Below are 21,190 nucleotides of genomic sequence, written 5' to 3' on the forward strand. Positions count from 1 at the left end.
AATGACCTTTGACCTTATCCAAAAACATAGGTTTCTTATACTCCCATATGGGGCATTAGTCAACTAAGTATAGAACTTGACAAAGTTTCCCTTCTGGAGATGTACACAAGGTGTTCAAGTTACAGCCTCTGGTGACCTTGAACAACCTTTCACCTCCACAAAAAACAATAAACTACTTCTACTCAAAATGGCACATAACTGAATTAATTATGAAGTTTGTCAAAGCATCATTACTGGAGATATTATTGTTTACCAGCAAGGTATCACAAAAACACACACATACATGCATATGCCATCAAGACTGTTTAGGTAACGATTATCATTTAAAACCAATACCAATAAAGATAGTGATTAGATACATATTGACAGGTAACAAACAATAACTTATCATTGAGAGCAACTGTTTAGCAAAGTTAGTAGCATTTAGATTTCAAGCCAAGCAAGTCAATCAAACATGGTATAACAGGAACAAAGGCCCTCTACAGAAGAATGTTGTTGTAAGGTGGCAACCTTTAACTTAAGAGCATCATTTTGAATTTGGTGAAAAATATGCCCAAACCTACCAAAGAACTACAATGAGAAACCTTTTTCCAATATTTCCCAAATGAAAGTTAATAAGAATTAATATCATTCAATCCTGAACATTTCATCAATCAGTATAATCAGATGCAAATAGAAAATTAGAAAATTGAATTATCATAGTCTTTAGAGAGTGTTACACATCAACAACTCTTAGGCAATTTTTTTTGTAATTGTCTTTCTAACACCAAACATGTGAGTCATTTAGCACTGCTATACTTAACATCAAAGTATGATCTGTAACTGCTCTGTATCAGCTCTTGTACCTGTGAATTGTCATCCAAGGTGACAACGCCCAACTGTTTATCAACAGTTTACACTGTACTAGAAATGTATGTACCTGGATAATACAAACCACTGAAAAGTTTTACCAATATGATGGCGCTATAGCATTATACAATGTCACTAAAAGCTTAATCTCCTTTATTGTCTTGCAAAGTGAACTTCCATAACAAGTTAATACAAGTTAATAATTGCTATCTCTCTTCCAAACAGGATCATCATTGCTTTCCAGTAAAGCTCACAACTGTCTGGTGTGAAACAAGTATTTGAAACCATCAACTGAAATACATTACAAATTCAGAAATACTTCTATTTGGTTCTGTGTCTTTTATCTGGATTGACACCAATTAAAGTAATCACTTTGATTAGCTGTTTGGAGGGAGTTGCTGGATTCAACATTTATATCAAATATAAGAAAGATAATGGATTGTCTAAACTAAGAAACCAAACATAATCAAGTAGCTGGTTTAGCTGGTGTACTTGAAACTGGCAATAAGCAGCCAATCATGTCCACAGTTGTCCATAGAGGGCAATTCTGTGTCAGTCTTGCAATAATGGATCCCACACTCCGGTTACAAACCTGCTTCTGTTTAACTCTACTTAGCAGTTCATACCAAGAACATTGACTGACCATTATGTAATAGGTTCAACTATCCGTTAAAATTCTACTCCAGAATTTAACAAAGATATCCCACTTAGTGATATTTTCTTAATGCTATTATTTTCCAGTGGTTATAGTTGGTGGATCTACTGCTTATATCATACACAAGAAATAAAGGTGTAATATACCCCTAAAATTTAAAATTGAAATTCCTTCCTTTGACCAAAGACAGCTTCAGAAGCATCTATGGCATTTGTCAAAGGCAGTGTCTTCACTTATTTTCATAAGTCTCAGTGTTCAGTTGTATATGATGTTTAACGTAACAAATAATGACACATGAACAGGTTTTTTAGCCTGTAGTCACTTTGAACCTTTGCGTGGGTAACTCTGTAACATCATGGTTGTTGCATCTCTACAAAAGTCACTGAGAGGAGCTCAATAACTTAAGCAGAATACAAACTATCAATAAATACTATCCATAGAGTTCAGATAACAGTCAGCATAAGTCTGTTGTGTTTTTACTAGTCCAGATATGGGTTTGTGGGAATTATAATAGTTACCTTGTAGTACAGGCCGGGTTCGCCTCTAACAAGTCCAGATATGGGTTTGTGGGAATTATAACAGTTACCTTGTAGTACAGGCCAAGTTCACCTCTAACAAGTCCAGATATGGGTTGTGGGAGGAATTATAATAGTTACCTTGTAGTACAGGCCGGGTTCGCCTCTAACAAGTCCAGATATGGGTTTGTGGGAATGATAACAGTTACCTTGTAGTACAGGCCAGGTTCACCTCTAACAAGTCCAATTATGGGTTTGTGGGAATTATAATAGTTACCTTGTAGTACAGGCCGGGTTCGCCTCTAACAAGTCCAGATATGGGTTTGTGGGAATTATAATAGTGACCTTGTAGTACAGGCCAGGTTCACCTCTAACAAGTCCAGATATGGGTTTATGGGAAGTATAACAGTTACCTTGTAGTACAGGGCCAGGTTCACCTCTAACAAGTCCAGATATGGGTTTGTGGGAATTATAATAGTTACCTTGTAGTACAGGCCAGGTATGGGTTTGTGGGAAGTATAACAGTTACCTTGTAGTACAGGCCAGGTTCACCTCTAACAAGTCCAGATATGGGTTTGTGGGAATTATAATAGTTACCTTGTAGTACAGGCCGGGTTCGCCTCTAACAAGTCCAAATATGGGTTTGTGGGAATTATAATAGTTACCTTGTAGTACAGGCCAGGTTCACCTCTAACAAGTCCAGATATGGGTTTGTGGGAATTATAATAGTTACCTTGTAGTACAGGCCGGGTTCGCCTCTAACAAGTCCAGATATGGGTTTGTGGGAATTATAATAGTTACCTTGTAGTACAGGCCAGGTTCACCTCTAACAAGTCCAGATATGGGTTTGTGGGAATCATAATAGTTACCTTGTAGTACAGGCCGGGTTCGCCTCTAACAAGTCCAGATATGGGTTTGTGGGAATTATAATAGTTACCTTGTAGTACAGGCCAGGTTCACCTTTAACAGCTTGGAAACCATCATCTCTCTTCATAATCAATTCATCTTCACTATCTTCACCAGAGTCATCGAGGGAAGCCTTCTCACTTTTCTTCATCATTTTTCGAGAGCCAATTACTGTGGGTGGTTGGGCGCCTCCTCTAAAGCGAACACCATCTGATTTACTATCTTGAGTAGACTTGTAAAGTAAGAAGAGAATCAGCAGACAATTGCAGTTAATGAACTTACTTTTACAAAATATGTCCTCTCACTTATCTATTGATGTTGTTCTGGCTGCCAAAGTAGATTAAGATCAATCTACTACTCACAGTTGTCTGTTTAATACAATGTGTTTCAAAGTGGTCTCTTTACTGACATTATACCCCATCAGACAGATCTGATCTACTATTGCCCACATTATCTGTATAGTGTAAACAGAATGGCTGTTGCTAAAGCTTGGCCATATCTTGACTTAATTCTTGTGCATGTGAACATCCCCTCCAACAGATATCACATGCTACCTACAATGGAGCTCTTTATAACAAAGTTTATGAAGGTACCTGCTCATTCAAGTCAGCTTTTGTAAGCATTTCTTCACTGCTGGAAAGGTCAATGCCCTTTTTCTGAATGCTTTCAGAGCTGGTGGTCTGACTGTCTACAGATGCCTCACCCACTGATGCCTCCTTCTCCTTGACACTTTGCATGGAACCCTGCAGACTGCCAGAGCTGCTTTTTATTTTACCTAAAAAATAACAACGAGTATTCTGACAATTTTTCTGATTTTGGCATTTATAAATGTTTAAATTTACTGTGAACAAAATGACATGATATAGAACAAATCTGTAAATGATGAATGCTATTGTATTTAGTTGTAACAATCCATCTGACAGTTGTCCTTCCATCTGTTCAAGGTCCATGTACCCCACGATGTAAATACAAAATATTAAGTCTGAAATCTAATAGGCATGTCAGCAAGTTCATTACACAAATGTAAACAGAATAGTTTACACATGCGATCAAGATTTTAACGCAGTCCTATACTCGTATCATACACCTTTTCAAATTCCACGGAGGAAACGTCTGAAAAACCTGTTAGTTCATTGCAATGGAAGGAAATGACACAATTTTGCAATTTACATCGGTAACACCGAAAAAAAAGAAACAAGAGCAAGGGACCTAAGGCAGGCTAGCCACGAAAGTGAAAGTAAGCCAAGGCCTAACGGTCGTAAACAAAAAGGAGAGATTTGATTGGTTTGATTGATTGATTGATTGGTTTGATTGATTTGATTGGTCCATCTGTTGGGCAGGGCTTGAAAAGTTGATTGAAGTTTGTAAAATCTACGGACTCGTTAATAAATCTGGTGAATTTGATTCAGCTCAACATTTTTAATGACAGATAACTCAATAAAAATAATGAATATAGATATGAAAATTGCATAGAACGATGTCATTTTCACTGAACTTTTAGTGCGGTAAGCTGGAAAGGTAGAAGCTTAAAGTTTTGGCAAACACGTAACGAGACTTTAAAACTCATTCCATGTACTGTATTGTGCAGAAGGTTCATTTTTATGTAGCTTATGCGCTTTCCCATGGTGACGTTGCCAGAACAATTACATAATAAGGTGAAAATTCTACTTTTGACCCTTACCGGAGCAAAATTTGAATCCTGCATTGGCTATATTTTGTCCTGTTAGAGCCTAATGAAGATATAAACAGTGAGTGCTGCATTGCTTGGAGTTTAATGATTATTACCTGCACTGTCTACACTGAGACTGGAGCCAGGGATTGGTTGCTCCCCATCCACTGCCTCCTCCGCCCCCTTCACACGATCTGGAAAGCTCATCAGTTGAGAGGAGAACTGTAGCTCCACCTCATACTCCTTCTGTCCAGCAATAAACCTACAAAACATTAAACATGACACTTACCATGGTAAAGATAAATACAAAGATAGTCTCAAAACCTTGTGACTAAATCAAGAAAAAGATTGTTTCAATAAACCTATTTCTACCCAGATAGACCCTTCCTTAATCCATGAAGTGAATCATGAAAGGGAGGCTGTGATGTCATCATGTTACCAGCTTTATTTCTTATTTCCTTTTTATAGTGTTGTTGATTTGTCCTTTAAATGTGATACGCTTGGAATATTGACTAAATTCAAGCGAGAGTACCTTAAAGAATGGAATGGGTTAAGACTTATCTAACAAACAATATAAGATACACAAAATAATATTTAATAATAATAATAATAATAATATTTGATTTTTATATAGCGCTTTACACCAGCGATAGGTCTCAAAGCGCTTTACAGACGTTATATTACCCCTGGTCAATGATAACCTGTCCCAGAGACAATCCCTTTAGTCGGCAGCAGTTATATACTGCGCCCAATGACAAGTTACCTCACAGGTACCCTTTTAACCCCTGGGTGAAGAGAGGCAAGTGAGATAGAGCATCTTGCTCTAGGACACAACAAAATGAACTAGGCAGTTATCCTTGGATCACAAGTCCGACGCCTTAGCCAATTGGCCACCACGCTCTTGTATAAAACCATATTGCATCCTTCTGAAACCCTACAGTCTTGTGCATATTGATAAACCAGGCTAAAATCAAACATCTTCAAGAAAATACTCCATAATTCATTCCACTGAACAGATGTGTTCAGGGTCACCGTAGATTTTATCAATTATAAATTTCACACTGAGCATAAATTAAATATTTTGCATTTTACGCTTAGCCTTCTGTGGTTACCTTGGTAACTTGATGATCTCAAAGTACATATTACTCATCCAGTGATCTAAATCCGATGCCATCAATTTTTCAATCACTTCATGTTTCTCGATTCGAGGGTCAAATTCTCCTCTGAGCATGGGAGTCTTGTATCTGAAAAACAAAATCAATAAACATAAGTGGGATCTAGGTAGAATTTGTTGTCAGTAAAGACAGAGTGTTATCTACCATAAGTATTAAGCTTTGACCAACCAGGCAGATCAATTTGTTGAAATAACCGGTAAAGACTTTACTATCATCTAAGCTGGATGGTAGAATGCTTACCTTCCTTGAAGAACATCAAACTGTCCATCACAAATTGGAAAGACACCCCAGGAGACCACTTTATCAACCGGTAGCAGAGTTCCTCTGAGGAGAAACAGCTCAAAGAGTAGAACCATCCCTGGTCTGATCTGAGATTTGGCAGGGAGTACTGTGAACACACTCTGTTCAATCTATGAAGGAATAAAGGCAAGTCATTTTGACACTTGGAGAGATTTATGGATATAAAACTTGTTGATGCTCTTAATCACAACCAGAAAGCCAGCAGGCTAAGTGGTTCCTTTGCCTTTAAATATATGGAATCACCTGATTGATTAAGCAACTGAGGAAAATATGTCCTGAAGTCAAGTACCAGAACATTAGAAAAGAGTTCCGGATAACTTGACCATTGCAAAAGTAATATCCTTCTGAAAGTTGGTGACAGATAATAGTCATTAGTGGAAGTGGAAAATCCTCTCAGCCCACTTAAAAGAGGAAAGGTCAAATCCTGTGACCATTACTGTCCCAGAAAAGCCACTCATCAAAGAAATGGTTTCGAGTTTGAGAGCTTACACCGTTTCCAGACTTTGACCTATGTTGACTTCAAATGACCTTTGATCAGCATCATATTTGGGCAAATACGAGGACAATATATGTCACTAAATGTACTTGTGAAATAAAAACAAGCACTAATAAGGGCAACTGTAAAGGGTTAAGGTCAAGCATTCTGTGTCAAAAGTAAATCCCTGAGGTCTTTAATATTGATAATTCAGATCAGTTTTAAGATATTGTGCAGTAACTTCTGACTAAATTTAGATACAAATGACATATAAACAGCATCTTAAACCTTTACCAATCAAGTATGGTGAGAGCATGGATGTCTACCAAGATAGTGAGAGTGATGAAATATTACCCTGACATGGTGTAAACTTTCAGGAATTACTAATTAGGTTCTTAAAACTACAAATCATTCTCAATTTCATGACAACAATATCAATTAAGGTCTGACCAATTATGTGCTTTTCTGTACACCATGTTCTTGCACAAAACATCATGCTGAAACCAATAGCTTATTACTGACCATATCTCCAACTAAGAAGAAAGGTTTTCAGGGATGAATTCTGCTAGCCTTAAACAACAATTGACTTAAAGCACATTAGAAGTCTCAACTTGAGAACAAAATTATCCAGCTTTAAGGTTTTATATTTCCCCCTTGTTGACCTCAAATGACTGGGCTCTTGTACTCATTATAGGAAAGTCATATCCCAATATGACATCTGATGTTATGTTTAAAATTTCCAGAGCATAACCTCTGCTGAACCCAAATGACCTGCACCCTCCACCAAAAACAATAGGGTTCTTGTACTCATTATAGACAAGCCATAGCCATACATACCATCTACTGCAGTTTCCTATCTGGAAATATTGTATTTACAGTGTACAAGTTTTGATACCTGGTGACCTGAAATTAATTCTGACCTACATCAAATTGTGTAAAAGCTATACTAAACAGAAACAAAATATACACAAGGCTATCATACTATGCACATATGAGCTCCTTTCATATTTTGGTTCTGGAGATATAGCACTTTTAATATATTCACATTTTGCCCTCTGCCAACCTCAAATGACCTTCGAACTCCACTACAACCTAATTACAGAAAACCACACGCCAAATATTAGACTGCACAGGGGACCTTCCTTGAGATATCATGTTTACAAGATTTTCACACTTTTTTCCCTCTGTTGACCTCAAACGACTTAAAGTTGACATTCATGAAAAACACTACAGATTGTCTACTCCCCAATGGCAAGCTACACACCAAGCTTGGACTTCCTACAACTTCCACTTCTTGACATATTGTGTAAACAATGTTTTCAGACTGCAGACTTAAAATGACCTTTGACCAATACCAACAGCAATCCCAAACCAGTTCTACCCAAGGGGAAACTACATACCAAATACGAAATATACCCCACTTATCCTTCTGAAGTTAGAGCATTTACAAGAAAGTGTCACATATACACATGCCATCAGCATCACATAGATTCCTTCTGCCTTCGGCAAGGAATAAAAAAAGAATTATTAAATGAAATTGTTTCTTACACTCATCTCGACATTGAAGAAATTTCCATCGTGATTCAGAGGAAGGGTAGCTCCTCCCCATTCCTGACCTCTTAAGCTGGACCACCTCAAAACATGTCCTCCCAGGCGGTCATAAAGGGACAACATCAGAACATAGCGGCCACCTAATGGAAATGAAACTCTTTGCTCAATGAACTCTCTAACAGGTAGTTTAATTTCATCTACTTAACATGGAAGTAATTGAATAGTTCACTTGCAGCAGCTGATTGGCTGTAAAACTGATGTCTCTGCTGCCCTCTTTGTTTTACTTTGGGTTGTCTGTTTGTCTGTGTTTGTCTGTATGTTAACATGCAACTAGTTCCTTTTCAATCGATATATTTTCAGATGTTACATGTATTCTTCCATCAGACAAACTGAACTTCTGCATATGACAAAAATTGTAAGATAAATGTCACCAAATTCAACTGAGACATCTACAAAATGATAAAAAAACTTGATTATGCGGAAAACACGGCTGATTACAACCAGAACGATTATCTTAAAGTGTCATTGTGAAAACTCTGGTAACACCAGGGAAAGATTTCCATTTAAGAACATCCAAGAAAAGAACCTACAGAATGCTACCTACCATAACACAGGAAAATGTGGCAGCCACAGAGACATTACTTTAATTGGTTACTACTATCAAGTATCTTTAGAACTTACTTGGAAGTTTGTCCTTGACACCTCTCAGACACTTTAACTTGATCTGTATTGGCTGAGGAGCCTTGTTCCAATCCACCTTCCATCGTCGACCCTTCGAGCCACCGTATTCCCCATCAGCCATCATTAGATCTCCATACATTGTCTATTTAACCAGAAAGTAAAACAAAATACAGATCTAACTTCATTAAACTTATCACACTACAGAAAAAAGGCCTGCTGAAGTTGAAGTACTCAAAGTACTTTGTACACCTATCAGTTTGTCATCATCTGCCTAAATAAATGAAAGCTGCAGCACTAGGGAAACAGTCTTGCTTAACTACAAGTAGACCTAGAAGTACAACATGAACCCAGGACTTACCTTGATTTCACCCTTGCAGCACTAGGGAAACAGTCTTGCTTAACTACAAGTAGACCTGGAAGTACAAAGTGGACCCAGGACTTACCTTGATTTCACCCTTGCAGCACTAGGGAAACAGTCTTGCTTCACTACAAGTAGACCTAGAAGTACAACATGAACCCAGGACTTACCTTGATTTCACCCTTGCAGCACTAGGGAAACAGTCTTGCTTAACTACAAGTAGACCTAGAAGTACAACATGAACCCAGGACTTACCTTGATTTCACCCTTGCAGCACTAGGGAAACAGTCTTGCTTAACTACAAGTAGACCTGGAAGTATAAAGTGGACCCAGGACTTACCTTGATTTCACCCTTGCAGGACTAGGGAAACAGTCTTGCTTAACTACAAGTAGACCTGGAAGTACTACATGGACCCAGGACTTACCTTGATTTCACCCTTGCGCAATGACAGTGCCCTCTTCAGCTGGTTCTCTGACTTCTTGAAGGAATGATGAAGCTGGTTTTGAAGGAGTCTTTCCCTTTGTAGGTTCAGTTCCTGAAACAACAAAAAGTGAAACTATAAGAATTCCTGCGTTAAGAATGTCAGGTTAAATCTAGACTGTAATACAGCGCATCATCTTATTGGACACACTTTTTTTTTTTTTTTTTTCATCTGTTTTATTGACTGATTTGACATTTATACAAATAGACATGATAATTTAGTGAGTTCTTTAGTATTACCATATAACTCAATCATTGCCTAACAATTGATTATTTTCTTATTTTTAGTTTTAATAGTACATAGCAATATCAATACATACAGTGCAACTGCAGAGAAAAACGTACAATAATACTATTCAAATATATTGATCGCGACTTGCACAACGTTGAGAAGCAAAACATTACGAAGAAGAAATTCTAAACAGGAAACCAAACAAGCAATGCGACCCTATAAAAAGAGCAGTTTCTAAATGGAACCATATTTTCAATCTTAACGACATACAATGATTATCTTTCTTATTCCATTAAAATCTCTTAGAGAGAGTTCAATACTTCCAGTTTCGTTTCATTCATAGAATCCTTGGCACTAATTATCTTTTATATCGCACGGGGAAGGAGGAAAATCCTAGGTGTACTTTTTGTGGAGAAAAAGATGAAAGACTTGAACCTATTTTCTGGGAATGTAAAGTTACCTCTAATTTCATTATATATGTTGAGCAGGCACTACTTGGTATACAGTTTTGTTTTTCAAAACAAGACTTTTTGTTTGGTTATAAACTTACTCTCAAACATCCCTACAACTTTCTCATTTTTCATGCGAAATATTTCATATTTCAACAGAAAACTCTGGGTAGTATTCCCAAGGGTATAGATTTCTCTAAATTTAAGTTCTACTCACATATTGAATATTATCTATGTAAGAATAAGCCTAATACTCCGATCTCTCTTCAAGAATTTAAAACTGCTTTTAGTAAGGATTTCATTTGCAGTTAGCGCTCTTTTTATAGGACACACTACTGAACGTAACAAAGCATTTCCCAGAATAAAGTTAACAAGAAATCCCAACAGGACATTTGCCACTGTGTATATACTTGATATTGATGATCAACTAGAAATCAAACCCAGCAATAATATCTTCTGTGTTTCTCATTTCAGTTTCAGACTGAATTCTTGCTCAAACAGGCTTTTAAGATGGTGGATTGGCAACAACCTAAAATATAAGGACTAAAATACAAGTATTCGCATACATTTTAACCTTAGACCTAACTATTTGGAGCAGTCACATTACTCATAATGTAGCTATATGAAACCTCTTTGAAAGATAAAACTTTCTGAACATTAGAATATATCTCATCTGGTAGTTATGTCACAAACCTCTCTTCTGGCCAGATCTCTTCGCTTTTCCTTCATTACTTTCACGACATGGTCCTTGGCTTTTTCTTCCTTAAGTAAAATGGCCTCCTGCCTCTGTCTAGCCATGAGTGTCTCTTGTTGTTGGTATGCAATGTGCTCATCACGCAAGCGTCGTTCTTCTTCCTACAGATAACAAAGTCCATTGAAATTTAACTTTACCATTCAAAGTATCATCATCTCAATTCCATTCTTGGTATTAATTGACAAAAAAATGACTTTGCAATGTTCATTAACTACTATTACAGCATATAACCATTCCAAAATCTTAAGCCAATCTGTCACAAGTAAGGAAAGTGTTGGCTGTCAAAGATAAATACACTTGAAAACATGTTGCTTGATGTTACATTTGATACACAAAGTATCTCCATATGAAACATAATCAAATCACACAGGTTATTATTAATGATGATTCTTGTGGTTAGCAGAGATGTACATTGGTAATACACTCAAGCAATCAAGCAGTCTTGCTGATAAATATAAGACTGAAAAAAAAATGAATTTGATTTTTAAAAGATCATATAGTGAAATCCATGTTACTAATGCATTTTACATCAGTCACCCTTGCTTCCTCAGTACACCTCTAACTAGACTTTGCCCAAAGTCTGTTATGTAAATTCTGAGCCTTTTACCACACTTCCTAAAACTGAGAAATTGTCACTGTTTCTTTGGGGCATTAGTTTGTCCTTCTGTGATAACAGACTATGGACAGAATGGACGTTCATCTTATGTGATCCGTCATGAACAGATCACACTGCTTGTTGTCCAGCATTACATTAAAAATTCGGCAAAAGACAATTTGAAATTCAAATCTATTGGAGACAAAACCTTAATGATGGGAATATATTTATTTATATTTCCCACAGTACAATATATGACAAAGCGTTTGGTCACAAAGTTAGGTAAATGGCCTGATATATTATCCTGTGTGTGATAATAATGAACCTGTTCATATTGTACCAGGTGGCAACAGCCATTCATAGCTCACTGTTCCTGGAAACATTGTATGAAACCACCATTTGGCAGGAGTAGTAGCTTGAGAAATATTTAGTTGTAGAATGATTAGAAGTGTGTCTAACTTCTCTGACAGAGGAGAGAACAACCAGTGTGCATGCCAAGTATTAATGTATGTTCAGGGCAGGGTTGTAGATGGAAAAAATTTGCCTAAAGAGGCTCTGCACAGAATAATATGTAACATACAGTCTGTATTTCCAAGCTTCCTCCTCAGTAAAGAGCTTAGCTCAATCCCACTCTATATATAAAGTATACTGTATACTACTGTAAGTAATCTACTTAGTCCAAACATTACAACCTCTCCACAATCAAGCGGTGTTTACTTTCATACTATTTACATCCTAAACAGACACTTTCTCTAACTGTTGGTAATTTTGCATTGAACAAACCCAGCACAACAATATTCAAATAGAAAGTGCACAAAAGGCAGCACAAAGTTTGCACAAATGTTTGCCAAGCATGTTCCGAACACATCCCAGTTCCCAGCATCGATGGAAATGCAATCAGTCAGATTTCTGTACACAAAGTTCACAAGAAAAATGTTGCCAAACCAAGATTTTAGTCAGTATCAGTATACAAATTGTGAAGGAAATGTGAAAATTTTTCAAAAAACGTATGGTTTATGCATAACCATATGATAGACTGATCACAATCTGTACAGAGTTAAAGTAACCTTGCAAATGAGCGAAGTTCCAAAAGGAGTTTTATGTTTGATTTAGAGTTTTATGTATGTTTAGAGTTTTATGTTTGATTAGGGTTTTATGTTTGTTTAGAGTTTCATGCTTGTAAAGGGTTTTATGTTTGATTAGGGTTTTATGTTTGTTTAGAGTTTTATGTTTGATTAGGGTGGTGTTTTACAATCCTGTAACATCCCTAACTGTTGTTAACCTATTTAGATGAGTTACAGTGCCCTATTATAGTGTTGATCATAAAAATGATACATTTTTAGCTTTATTTTGAAATCAGCCATAATTTGACTTTTTGGAAACAACTTCAAGGCTAGGCCGGACCAAAATTTAGAACTCCCAGATCAATTGCTGAACGTTAATCAAAGTTAATCAAATCCCAGTGGTTACTTGCCACATATTGCAAGGAAATTTAAACTAGTAATCTTAAAAGGAATATTCCAATGGGGAAATGTAACACTAAGACAGGAGAAAAAAAGCCACAGTGTTGGTTGAATAACCCAAAATAAATATTTTGCCTTTAACTGGAGATAGCGTTGAATAAATGTAACCTTATTCCCAAAAAGTGTATCACAGCAGGTGGTCTGTGATGTCATCATGGCAGATGTTCTTCTAAAGCTTAACTTTCCTTTTATAATCTGCTTGTCGATTTATCCTTCCTTTGGAGTACTGTTATTTGCCTTTGTGGATAAATGATTTGGATATTACAAAGAATAGCAAAACAATTGCAGCTCAATTGTATATTACAAAATTTTTCATATCTACAGTTGCCAGCAGCAATTACAAGATATCACAAAGTTTTCACAACTTCATAATTTCTCTGTACAACATGCAAGGAGAATATGATTTTGACCTAAGGAAGCAGACAACTTCCAGCAATTTGTGTAAAGCAATCAACTTTAGCCCCAGATATATATCTCTAAGTAGCATATTGAAGCTTTTCAAGCTTTTAAATTTTGCTATGTGCTGATCTCATCTGACATTTAACCCCTGGCCACTAAAAACAATAGGAACCTATGTTGGGTAGCATTGTGCCAAGTATCAGGTTTACCACCTTTGCAGTTCTTGAGATATTGTGTTTAAGCCTAGGGCATCACAAAAACAACCCTTACAAAAACATGCACATTAACTTCACTCCAAATGTTACTTGCCCACCTAAGGCAATTAACTGATTGTTGTCAAACCATCTGTTAACAAGAATTTATCTCTTCCTTTCTTATTGTAAATGAGCTTTGTGACTTTCCACCAAATATGTATTTTTGCATGTAATACCTGTACTTCCTCCAAGGATATATTTCCGATCATCAAGACTTCATCTTGGATGCTGTCATCAAATCTATCTACATAGGGATCAATCAGCTCATCTTTCAGAGTAGTCTCCAGGTTAGATATTTCCCGGTAGTTTGGTTCTTGTTCAGGTCGCAGAAACAGATGCGGGGGCTCTGTCTCTGTTTCAAGATCACTCTCACCGCCATCTAAAGTGTCCAGAAGGTTGACTAAATTTGGAAGTTCTTCGCTCTTGGGTGGTTCTATAGATAGACACAAAACAGTCGTAAAAGCCCTTGGCAGAATGTAACATGCATCACTTGTAATAAACTGCTTGCAATTGTAACTTCTAGGGTATTCTTAATTCTTGATTTATGAACATCCTCATAAGCAAACTTGCTGTCCCGGATGTGTAACTTAACCCTGGTCATTGGTAACTTGTCACGCCTACACACCAAAGTGTGCACAATTCAAACAATCTCTCCTGGGGCACCACAGTGCACCACAGCCACGTGTCCCCTGGGGGACTTCCCATAGGGTGCAGCCACAAACTGGCGCACGCAACTATATTTACAAGTCACCTCGCAAGTCCCCATTTATACACCTGGGTGAAGAGAGGCAATGGAGATAAAGTGCCTTGCCCAAGGACACAACGCAGTGATCTGGCCAGGGCTCGAACCTGTAATCCTTAGATCACAAGTCCACTGCCTTAACCACTTGACCACAATGCCTTCTATGTGTGCACAACCATGGTATCATTGAATAATAGAACTGCATCACATATAATTCTACCAATAAGCAGAAATTGTTCTGACCACCTAAGTCATACAATTTGAAGAACCAAAACATTTCCTACCAACAATTATTCCCAAACTTGATTGGATTCCCCCAACCACAAATCTATAAGCAATTTGGCATAACAGAAAGAACATATGTATAGCTTATTGGAAGGGGATGGGGGTGGGGGTGGGTGTTTGCCAGATATCATGCTTTATAAGTTGATGGTGCTACTACTTAGCCAATGTGGGATGTTATAGCGCCACCAAAAGGGGAAATCTCTTACCTAGCCCTTTTATTTCATATTTTCATAGTAAGAAACCTTTCAGAATGGGCTAGTAGTTTTCTAGACTAGTGATGATTGTTGATGATTGAGACTAAAGTGATTGTTTAAACAGTTTGCAAATACTGCCTCCACAAATTCCAAAATAGCAATGAATATAAAACTTACAGTAGCACTATTTGAGATGTGATGTCTTTTCATTGCATATAATCCCACATAATATATTGCTCTCTTTACACTGTTCATAATGAGCATGTTAATGAGGACATTCTTTGAAATTAGGTGGATTTAGCTTCTACATATAGATTGGCTGGGAGAGTAAAATCTTGCACTTGTTATCCCAGTTCCCTATGCATTTTTTCAAACAAACTATCTTCCATGTTTTCAAATCTATAGTTTTGATCAATGGAAAGCAAAGTTTTTAGTTTTCTTGAACACAACAATAAAATTGTCAGGGGCATCAATCCATTTCCAGGAATTAAGGAGCAACAATATGATCCCTCCATTAATACAAAACATTTGATAAGAAGCATACCAAAACTGGGTGTAAGGCATACCTTCACCTTTCACCTGGCTTCCCTCCCCTCCCCCCATCCCCCCCCCACACATCTTGTATCCAGGAAGAACAAAACACAATGTATATGACAGTTTGATTTTCTCTGCAGTGTTCCTATGTCATTATTTCTAATAAATCTGCTATGACAATAAATAATGACAGTATTTTAGGCTATATGATATTTGCTTTCAATTTACAGTGATGGTCGAAATGTAACAAAATGACAGAACACTATTCTAACCCATTAAAAAATTTGAAAACAAGTATGAGATCTTTCAGCAGTGATCACAGATATTTAATAAAATAAGATAAATACCATAGTTGTAATCCAAGAGGCTAGTCTGGTCAGTCACTTGTTCCTGGACACTTGCCAGCTCTGCTTCAGTGTGTGTCCCCTCTGATGATGTATTCATCTTCAAATCACCTAACGATCAATCAATCAAATCAAGAGACATTGAAGAAACAAACATGCTTAAAGCTTCATGTGTTGCTTGCATTAATGCAAATCTTGTAAGGAAATGAAAACGTTTGTCTTCCAGTGGAAATGCAATGACACATATATTTGGAATTTGTTGTTGTTTTTGAAAGTTTCAAATAAAGTATAAGTACTGTATAGGACTAAATGAAAAAAAAAGAAAAAAAAAAAAAAAAAAAGATTATCAAGCACCCACCCCTTTAAGTTAATGAGAGTTGATATGAGCAGACTTCTTGATGTTTCACAATCCACAGTACTTAAATACTGTACTGCATAGATACTACAACAATCCACTTAAATATTAAAGAGATACAAGGCCTTCAACTTCACAGCAACTACTAAATTAACATAATGACAAAGAGATTCTCCAACGACTTTAAAAATATCATGAATCTTTCAAGATTCAGCTGTTTTATGGTCATCTGTTTTATGGTTTTATGGTCATCTGGTTTATGGTCATCTATTCAATGGTCATCTTCTGTGGTAAACAATGAGAAAATAGTCGTCTGTTGGCACAATAAAATGTTAGTGATCTGCATCACCAAGTGGGACAATTAGTACATCAATCAAGCAAACAACAGGAATTTACTGAAGAACCTGATAACATCTCTCTTTTAATTGCTGTCTTAGGCCTGATCAATTGGAGCAAACACATCACTCTAATTAAATCAACTGAAGGCAGAAAGTTACCTTGCTAAACTTATTTAATTGCCTCTGTCTAAAAGAAGTAAGTTCAACTAAATTTATTTCCAAGTCTGCTCCCTCTTTAAAGGCTTTCAATTTGAGAAATTGACGACATTTTACAACACATCCAAGACTGAAACTAATTTATGGCAGAACCACAGCTGAATTGCCTTTAACAGAGAAACTCATTTTATACAGGAAGTTTTTTTTTACTTGACCAACTTCCCATTTACTTTCACTTTTGTTCCCTAATTCTGCAAAGGTGAAACAAATACTTACAAAATGCATGTACATGGCTGTAGTTGACGCACATGTGTGTCAATTACAGCCATGTATGCCTTTTGTAAGTACTTGTGGCACCTTTGCAGAATTAGGGAACAATAGAACTAATATATTACCATATATCATAGGGGTAGGAGCCTCATTTGATTTGGGGGGCTGTAACAACTTGCCCGAAAAATAAAACCAAAATTTTTTGCGCGCTTTGCGCGCGCTCCACATGGTGATGTGCATATCATATAGGCAATCATCGGTTATTACATCACATGGCAATGACATAAAATCATTTTCCGTCTTATTACCCTTCCGTATTGGTTATAATTATTGGGGAAGTCGTTACAACAATAATGATCATAATAATGTAAGTTTAACCATTGAAAAACACATTGCAAATTCTTCTTCTTTCAGTAGGTGCCAGTGGCGGAGCTAGGGGTATTGGTCAGGGGGGAGAGAATGGTCTGTAGGGGCGCTTTCGACATTAAGTGGAGCGCCACCACATGTTGGCGTGGAGCGTACAGACATTTTTTGAGTAAAGATACTCCCTAGATCGCCCGAAATTACCCTTTCCAGGCCTTGCTAATTTGCAGATAAAAGAAGAATAAATAGGTGTCATCGACATTTGTCAGAAAATTGCACCAACAAAATGTGACAAATGTCAATAGGTATTTCAGAGCACAATAAAAAAGTCAATAATTACAAAAAAAAAGCTGAAAAGGGCGCCAGCAGTCCATTTGAGTCCGTCAGGGGGGCATCTGCCCCTCTGACTGTATGGACGCTCCGCCACTGGAAGGTGCCCGAAAAATTCTCAGCATATTGCCCGAATTTTCACCAAAAGATTGAAAAACACATTGCAAAGTATTATTCTTTCAGTAGATGCCCGAAAAATTCTCAGCATATTTCCGAATCTTCACCAAAGAAAAAATGAAAAACACACTGCAAATTATTATTTTTTCCAGTAGGTGCCTGAAAAATTCTCAGCATATTGCCCGAATTTTCACCCAAAAAATTGGTTGGGGGGGGCTGCAGCCCCCCCGCCTCCTACGCCTATGCCATATATAGTGCATTTTCCTGCAAGCATTCACCCAGTAGAAAACTTGAGGAGTCCCCACACAATCATAACTTCAATATGGTAATCATAAGCCTACATTTCTGAAATAAATTAGGAACTTTAGATATTTGTAATCTTTTTATTAGCTTAGACAAGAATAGAATTGTACAGTCTTGTTCACATGATTGTCTTGTATGAAACTCAAAGTAATGATAGTGTGTGGGACAAGCCTGTATCTCATACCTGATATGCTCAGATGGTAGCATGGTAAATGGCTCATTTAAATGTTAAGCCTACTCGATACTAAGAAAGAAGAACTGTGTGAGACCTTTTCACCACTCTTGTGTTTACCTTTCATAATGTTCAGCTGTTCTGCAGCCTCCTCTATGTGATGTGGAACTTCACTGTTAGATAGAGGATCGTGGACTGGTGATTGGTCGGTAGTTTGAACATTGACCACATCTCCCAGGGCATCTTCCGGGGTATTGTCAGGATTTCCTGCATCATCTTCACTCCTCTCTTCATTCAGGACATCTGTAGGCTGCTGTTGCTGCTGCTGGACATCATTAACTCTGATCTCTTCATTATTTATATCTTCTTCTTCTTGTGTGTTCTCAGGTCCCCCAGGCTGTTGCTGCTGCTCCAGGTTGGTCTTGTTACTGGTCGAGGCATCCATCACCTCATTCTCTTGATAGGGTGGAGGACCGTCCTCTTTTGGGAGCTCTTCCTCTGCTGAGCAACAACCAAAACATACAGTAGTCACATAAAATACCTCAACATTTATAACTGCTATCTTTAACATATGTGTGAATACTTTATGATATCCATAAACAACTGTACATATAGCACTACTTCCTCATCTCACTATAACTGTCAATAGCATGAGAGAAATATAAATCAGAAAAGAGCAATGTCTTCATTTGAATAATGTGCTGTGAAGGCAGGTGGGTCATGCTTGCAAAAACAGCACTCTCAAAACACTAAACATGAGCTCCAAATATATAGTCATAATTAATAATAGCTGCAGAGGATAATATTTTAATTTTGTAAATATATCAAGAACTATCATCATTTGCATATAAGATGCTGGACTCTAAAAGTCTAATAATGCTCTACAAGCTGATATCAAGGTAGAATTCTGATGAAATATAAAACTAGTATATCATGGTAATGGAGAGCAACCAGCCACTTTCAAAGGGCCCTTTGGGATAAATATTGCTGTCAATATAAAAAATGTGCCCTACTCTACATGATCAGTTCTTTTCTAGTTTTAACATTCAGGCAAAAACTACCTCTAGGTTGGCTCTCTTCTTCCCTTCTGGTCACAGATTTCTTCTTGCCACCTTTCTTCTTCTTTCCAGGTCTAGCTTTTGCTTCCATCTTGCTGACTGAATACAGAAAGGGGAAAAAGGCGAGGGTGAGATTTTGGAGGAAAGGTTTTGTTTCCCAGCATGCACTTGCAGCTGTCCATATGATATGGGGATGTTGTTTTTCCACACTATAAATATGCATGTTGCATTAAAGTAGAGAAGACACTCCATCTCTATTTCTTTCCATGTAATACTGTGCACAAACTCTTCAGGCACAAAACTGATTTAAAATGTCATAACGATTATGTCTTTCCTTGATCATGAAATTACCACTTCTCACATTGTTTATGTTAACCCTCACAGAGCAGCTAATTGGCCCTGCAACTTTCATGAATTTGCAACTGGACAATCTCCTGTTCATCTCTACTTGCTTTGTTAGATCATAATTAAACCAAAGTCCTGGATGGGAACAGGAAAGGTATGTGCAGTATCACATATTAGTTCAGTTATTCTCAGCACACACATAAGTTTTAACACCCATGTACAAGTCAAGTGTTAATTATGCATAAACACATTACTGTACCCAATGTGGGAACTGACTGTCAATGTGGGACTGTTATGGAGCTCAGCGTGATGCAATTCGTTTTTTTCTTTAACTTGGAACTATCGTACCGCATTTCCAGGTGTACAGGCGTCTATGGAGACTATTGGAGACATGAGCTCTCTCTGTCATGCTGGCTTCTGCATGAGCTTGCTGCTCGGATTTCAATGCCATGAGCTCTCATTTTCACACATTCCTTGTGAGTATTTTGCTTAATTTGGATGGTTCAGACTACGAATTACTTTCTGTCTTCTCCTTGTTAACTGAATTTCACCGGAGCTTTCTGTTTATTTGCTTTTCTTGAGAGGAACTTACTTCTCTTTAATCACTTACCGCCAACCCTGGCTAGTATGGATCACTACAGTGAAGGTCAGTTCCTCCATTAAAGGCATTGAAGACTCGCACATACAGCTGCGGTCAATACCCACAGCATTGTATACAAACGATACAGCGATGGACATCTCAGGTCCAGCTAAAGATAACAATTAAGGTATCACGTTTCATTACTGTCTGCATTTTGTAGCGACAAACAAAACGTCACTTGCAAGCAACAGAAAGTTAACTTTTTCAGATGGCCGCACGCGGTTTGGGGCAAGCCTTCAATGCCTTTAAGAGTTAAAGTGATACAAAAGTTTAAAAAAAATGCAGCACAACTCCGGATGGGTTTTTTTGAGTGGTGTTCCAGATTGAAAAGTATTGTTGGAAACAGAACATGTAATTGTTTCTTGTTTTGTTTGGTTCTGTTATCTTTTGCATAGGCTTCAGTTGTGTGTTTGTATGCACTCAAGTCAAGTAATAAGAAGTTTGAAGGCTGTGTGCCTTGCAAAAATATTGCGTCCAGGATTCTGCCTTTGTAACGTTGCTGACTGTCCCACATCTCCCAGCTTGACCCCAGCCTTACAATAAATTTTACCAGAGCAAAGCCTATAAACATTTAGTGCTCCATTTTCTGTATTGCCAAATCATGACATTGGTAGTCTAAGTAACAGAGGCCTATAGGCCCACATACAAGTATTACTCAAAGGTGGCTACAATTTGACATTTCAATACAGCAACTAATAAGTATGGACTAGGCCTAGGAGTAACAGTGTCTTTCAGTGTAACCTGCTTAGGAATAACAACACAGCTACTAGTGCTGATAGTCATAATCGATTGATCACCAGTAATCGCGATTACACTTTGGAAG

General features: G+C 37.4%; 1 protein-coding gene across 5 annotated transcripts in view; it reads right to left on the reverse strand.

Annotated features, from left to right (window-relative positions):
• LOC139984160 (uncharacterized) overlaps positions 1 to 21,190 on the reverse strand; it is a 48,304-nt gene that overhangs the window by 24,085 nt on the left and 3,029 nt on the right. For 4 of the 5 annotated variants that reach the window (XR_011798957.1, XR_011798959.1, XR_011798958.1 and 1 more), the window contains exons 2-14: positions 19,386 to 19,481; positions 18,445 to 18,825; positions 15,924 to 16,031; positions 13,998 to 14,254; positions 10,990 to 11,151; positions 9,560 to 9,670; positions 8,777 to 8,918; positions 8,093 to 8,235; positions 6,010 to 6,179; positions 5,707 to 5,838; positions 4,711 to 4,856; positions 3,519 to 3,700; positions 2,957 to 3,157 (exon numbers count right to left, since the gene is read on the reverse strand). Coding sequence is in view for 2 of the 5 variants with exons in the window: in XM_071997924.1 (XP_071854025.1) it covers positions 2,957 to 3,157; positions 3,519 to 3,700; positions 4,711 to 4,856; positions 5,707 to 5,838; positions 6,010 to 6,179; positions 8,093 to 8,235; positions 8,777 to 8,918; positions 9,560 to 9,670; positions 10,990 to 11,151; positions 13,998 to 14,254; positions 15,924 to 16,031; positions 18,445 to 18,825; positions 19,386 to 19,473 (2,223 nt within the window). In the remaining 3 variants the exon portion in view is untranslated. The remainder of the gene's footprint in view (positions 1 to 2,956; positions 3,158 to 3,518; positions 3,701 to 4,710; positions 4,857 to 5,706; positions 5,839 to 6,009; positions 6,180 to 8,092; positions 8,236 to 8,776; positions 8,919 to 9,559; positions 9,671 to 10,989; positions 11,152 to 13,997; positions 14,255 to 15,923; positions 16,032 to 18,444; positions 18,826 to 19,385; positions 19,482 to 21,190) is intronic. The other variant, XM_071997925.1, reaches the window with a different exon arrangement.

Source organism: Apostichopus japonicus, chromosome 17 (genome assembly GCF_037975245.1).
Source record: "Apostichopus japonicus isolate 1M-3 chromosome 17, ASM3797524v1, whole genome shotgun sequence".
NCBI classification, from domain to species: Eukaryota; Metazoa; Echinodermata; class Holothuroidea; order Aspidochirotida; family Stichopodidae; genus Apostichopus; species Apostichopus japonicus.